This window comes from Bison bison, unplaced genomic scaffold, assembly GCF_000754665.1.
Source record: "Bison bison bison isolate TAMUID 2011002044 unplaced genomic scaffold, Bison_UMD1.0 scf7180017864492, whole genome shotgun sequence".
NCBI lineage: Eukaryota > Metazoa > Chordata > Mammalia > Artiodactyla > Bovidae > Bison > Bison bison.
The window spans coordinates 2105742-2109747 of NW_011495051.1; the positions used below are offsets into that span (position 1 = coordinate 2105742).

The 4006-nt window shown below is 58.7% G+C and overlaps 1 protein-coding gene across 1 annotated transcript in view; it reads right to left on the reverse strand.

Annotated features, from left to right (window-relative positions):
* Positions 1-4006, reverse strand: part of SGTA (small glutamine-rich tetratricopeptide repeat (TPR)-containing, alpha) — a 14361-nt gene continuing 10355 nt past the window's right edge. The window contains exons 8-13 of the mRNA XM_010863629.1: positions 4002-4006; positions 3282-3344; positions 2115-2152; positions 1261-1350; positions 950-1071; positions 1-869 (exon numbers count right to left, since the gene is read on the reverse strand). Of these exons, the coding sequence (XP_010861931.1) occupies positions 957-1071; positions 1261-1350; positions 2115-2152; positions 3282-3344; positions 4002-4006 (311 nt within the window). The 3' untranslated portion in view covers positions 1-869; positions 950-956. The remainder of the gene's footprint in view (positions 870-949; positions 1072-1260; positions 1351-2114; positions 2153-3281; positions 3345-4001) is intronic.

Sequence of the window (4006 nt, forward strand, 5' to 3'; positions counted from 1 at the left end):
ATCTCAGGCCCAGGCAGGTGGCCATCAGGGACCCCTGTAGCCCCGACCCCCAAGTGGGAGGAGAGCCCGCTGAGGATGCAGGCAAGCCAGGCCAGCAGGACCACCTGTGGACAGAGGACAGTGGCTGGGATACACAGCCAGGCTGGGACAGGCTCAGGAGCCAGCTCAAAGGTCGAGAGGGCCCCTCGCAGTCTGTCGGTTTTAAGTACTGAGAAAAGCATGGCGATCAGACCCGAGTCCATCCGAGCACTGGACTGGAATTCAAGTCCCAGAAATGGGTCGTGTGCATCCAAGACGTCTGCTTCAGCCCCCGCTGGACGCAGAAACTGCCTCCGGGGCACTTGCAACTGGAGTTCCTTGTGTGAAAACACGGGTCTGCTGGGCCAGGCTGGCTGAGAGTGAGCTCGTTCGAGCAGGGGTGGCCAGGGAGGCCATAGTCAACTCAGAAAGCGGCTTCTTGGGGGCTGGGAGGCCCTGCAGACAGACTGGGGGGGCAGGCAGGGGCTGAAGGGGCTTCGGGGCCACGGCACCCCATGGGCCACTTCTTGGAGAGCGGTGAGAAGACCACCCCCACCTCAGAATGTTCTAGAAAATACTTTAGTGACCAGGTCTTCAGGGCAGGGGGCCAGGAGGGAGATGGGTGCTGGTCTGCACTCACAGCTTGCTGGCTCTGTTTCAAGAAGGATCTGGGGGCCGTGAGAGAGTACAAAAAGGGAGGGAGGGGAGGAGGTAAAAGTAAACATCATAAAAATCTGGCTTAACATGCAGGTCCAAGTTCTTTTTCTCTCGTGGGCGATCCAATGGAAAGAGACGGAAAAGGTCAAGAAGGCTTCCTGTTGGCCGGGAAGGACCCGATGGCGCTGGGCAGGCTGGAGGGAGAAACATCTGAGTGGGACCACCTGGCAAGAGACCTGAGGGCCCAAGGTGCCCCCCAGCCCCGGGGACTCACGGGGCGGTCACTCCTGCTGGTCGTCGTTGCTGGCACTGGGAGTCCGACTCCTGATCTGACTGCGGAGCTGCTCTATCAACTCTGGGTTCTGTTGCTGCATTTGCTGAGCAAACTGCTGGCCCCTGCAGGTGGGGGCAGGGGAGGCATGCCTGGGCTCAGCCAGGTCCAAGGCACCTACCCAGCCACCTCTCCCCACCTGACATGCCCCTGGAGGGCAGGGGGACCACTCCCTGGAGAATGAGGCCCCACAGAGCACCCGGGGACCCTGGACCCTACCCAACCCGGGAACCCTGCCTGGCAGGTCCACTCACGCCTGGATGAGACTGGCCAGGTCATTCTGCGAGGGGCTGGTGCCGGGAGTCCCCAGGGGGTTGTGGCCGCCCGAAATCATGCCAGACATGCTGCAAAGAGAGTCCTGGACTTGAAGACGGCTCAGTCCCCTTTTCCCCCTGCGGCCCTGCTTAACCCTTCCCCTCTGCTGGCAAGAGATGTCCCCTGGGACCCAACTCCCCCTGAGCCCACCCTTCTGACTGCAACCTGTCAGTTTCACCAACTTTCCCAGGAACATCCATTTTTTACTCAAAAACAGTGATTCTCAGTGGGGCAGTGCTGCCCTCCAGGGACACTAGGCCATGCCAGTGACACAAAAGACCATAGAATGTCTGAGTCCACTGATGTGAAACACTGTCAGGCCGATCAACAGACGGGTGACTGGTAGTCAGGAGCTGGGAGACCACACTCATGGGGTGGGGCTTCATTTTGGGGTGATGGACGTTCTGGAATTAGATTGTAGTGACCAGCTACAGGACATTATAAGCGTACTTAATGCCATGGAACTATAGACCTTAAGATGGCTAAAATAGGAAACTGTATGCATCTTTTACCACAATAATTTTTAACCACAAGGTCCAAAGAAGAAAGGACTTCCCTAGTGGTCCAGTAGCTAAGAATTTGCCTTGCAATCCAGGAGATGCAGGTTCAATCCCTGCTGAGGAAGTAAGATCCCACATGCCAGGGAGCAACTGAGCTCACGCACTGCAACTACTGAGCTCGAGTGGAACGACTGAGAGTCCACACACCGTGATGCAGATCCCGAGTGCTGCAACTAAAACCACAGCCAAAGAAATATTTCAGAAAGACCCAAAGGAGAACAGTGGTCACTTACAGCTGCTGAACCTGGGGATTGTTCATCAGGTTTGATGCCTGAAGAAGAGAACAGACCTGTCAGATGGGGCAGGCTCCCCAACACATCCTGCCACTGACAAGGTTACCCTGTGAGCACCATGGGCCTCCAGTCTAGCACCCGGAGCGCCTGCCTGCCTCTTCCCCAGGCCTCACCACCCATAATGCGCTGCAACCCTCCCCCGCTTCCCTACTTTCATCCTGTCTGGACTCTCATCTTAGGAGATTCCAGGCACCTCGTCACCACCCCAGATGGGGACGCCCCAGAATAGTTGGTCCCAGTTCTCCTCTGTGGATAAACGATGACACCTGTTATCTCCCCTGCACTGATCCCCTCCCCTGCCAAGTTGGGACGATCTCCTCTGGGCCAATTTTAAGACAAACATGAGCAGAGGTCAGGGAGGTGACTTCCAGGTTGTGGCTCTTTCCAAAAAGGGCAAGACAGCGCTACCACCTGGCCGTGGACCGTCCACCACCCTTTGTGGCTGTCTCAGGTCACAGTCGTGCGAGCACCAGGCATGGCTGGGTACTAACAGCACTGCACAAAGCCTCGGGGGGCTGTGACCATTGACCCCAATGGACGAGGCCAAAGGAGTGGCCACTGCCAGCTGCGTTCCCTGGCTGGGTGTCCTCCTGCCTTGTGGCCATCTGTCCCTGGATGAGAGCAGAGGCCCAGCTACAACATGGGAGGCCGGACACATCTCATCAGGACAGACATTTCTCTGGCAGCTGGGGCTCCTCTTCCTGATGGTCTGAGACCCTGGGGCCCCTGGAGCCAGCAGTGAGCCCTGAGGACCAGCAAGACCACCTGGAACTGCACAGGCATGTGGACACGCCAGGCGCCTGCTCCCGGGGAACGCCCTGTGCAGAACACGCACCTCTGCACAGAAGGTGGCCTTTCTCTGGGGCCCCCACGCCCTGCCGAGTCTCATCTGCACCTCAGGGAGCAGGTGTAGTCATCTGTAGTAATCGTGTTCACACTGAGAAGGGGCTCAGCATGGGGTGCAGGGCTGGGAGAGGTGGGCTCAGTCTGCTCCCTGTGCTTGACATTGAGGAGTCTGACAGAGGGTGCTGCAGGTACCCCCTCCCTGGGACGTCTGTGGCTGTTCTGACCGTAGGCAGGGGCAGCGGGGGCAGGTGAGGCCATTACCATGCTCATGAAGCTCGGGTTGTTCAGCAGGCCTGCGATGTCAAAGCTGCCAACACCTCCCGTCTGCGGATGAGAAAAACCCTGGTCAGTGGTGCCGGGACACAGGACCTCGAAGGCTAGTCCCCAGGAAGTGAGGGGTAAAGTTTCCCATGGGGGGCGTGCTGGAATCCTAGGCATCCCTGCAGCTCAGGCGGTCCAGGCCTGCAGCCAGAGGGAGCTTTGTAGAAGGAAGCACCACGTGTGGGTCACCCAGGAGGAGCTCAGCATGTTAACCTCAGCTTTTACTTTGAAGCTGCCTGAGAAAGGACAGTGTCCTCCGAGAGTAGCAAGTCCTTAGAGACAGTAACCAACTCGTCCATGACTGCACCTTTCACTTGCACACCTCCCAGCACAGGCCAACATGACCCCTCCTTCACGGGGCCCCCACAGGTGGAGCCACAGTCCCCACCCTGGTCACCTCAGATCACTCACACTAGGTACCCCGAGCCTGCTGGCCCTGAGGGCTGACTCCTGCCCAGGGAACCACTGATAGGCTCTGGTCCCCACCCCGAGGGGTGGCTTCCCTGGGTGACACGCCCCCTTCTGTTTCCGGGATCAGCTCCTTCTCTCAGGACAGGACCCCGCTGAACAGAGGACCAGCCCCCAGCACCAGAGGGTCTCCACACCCAGCTCTGGCCTTGCCCTCCAACCCAGCTGCCCCACCCCCAATCGCTGTCCCACGGGAC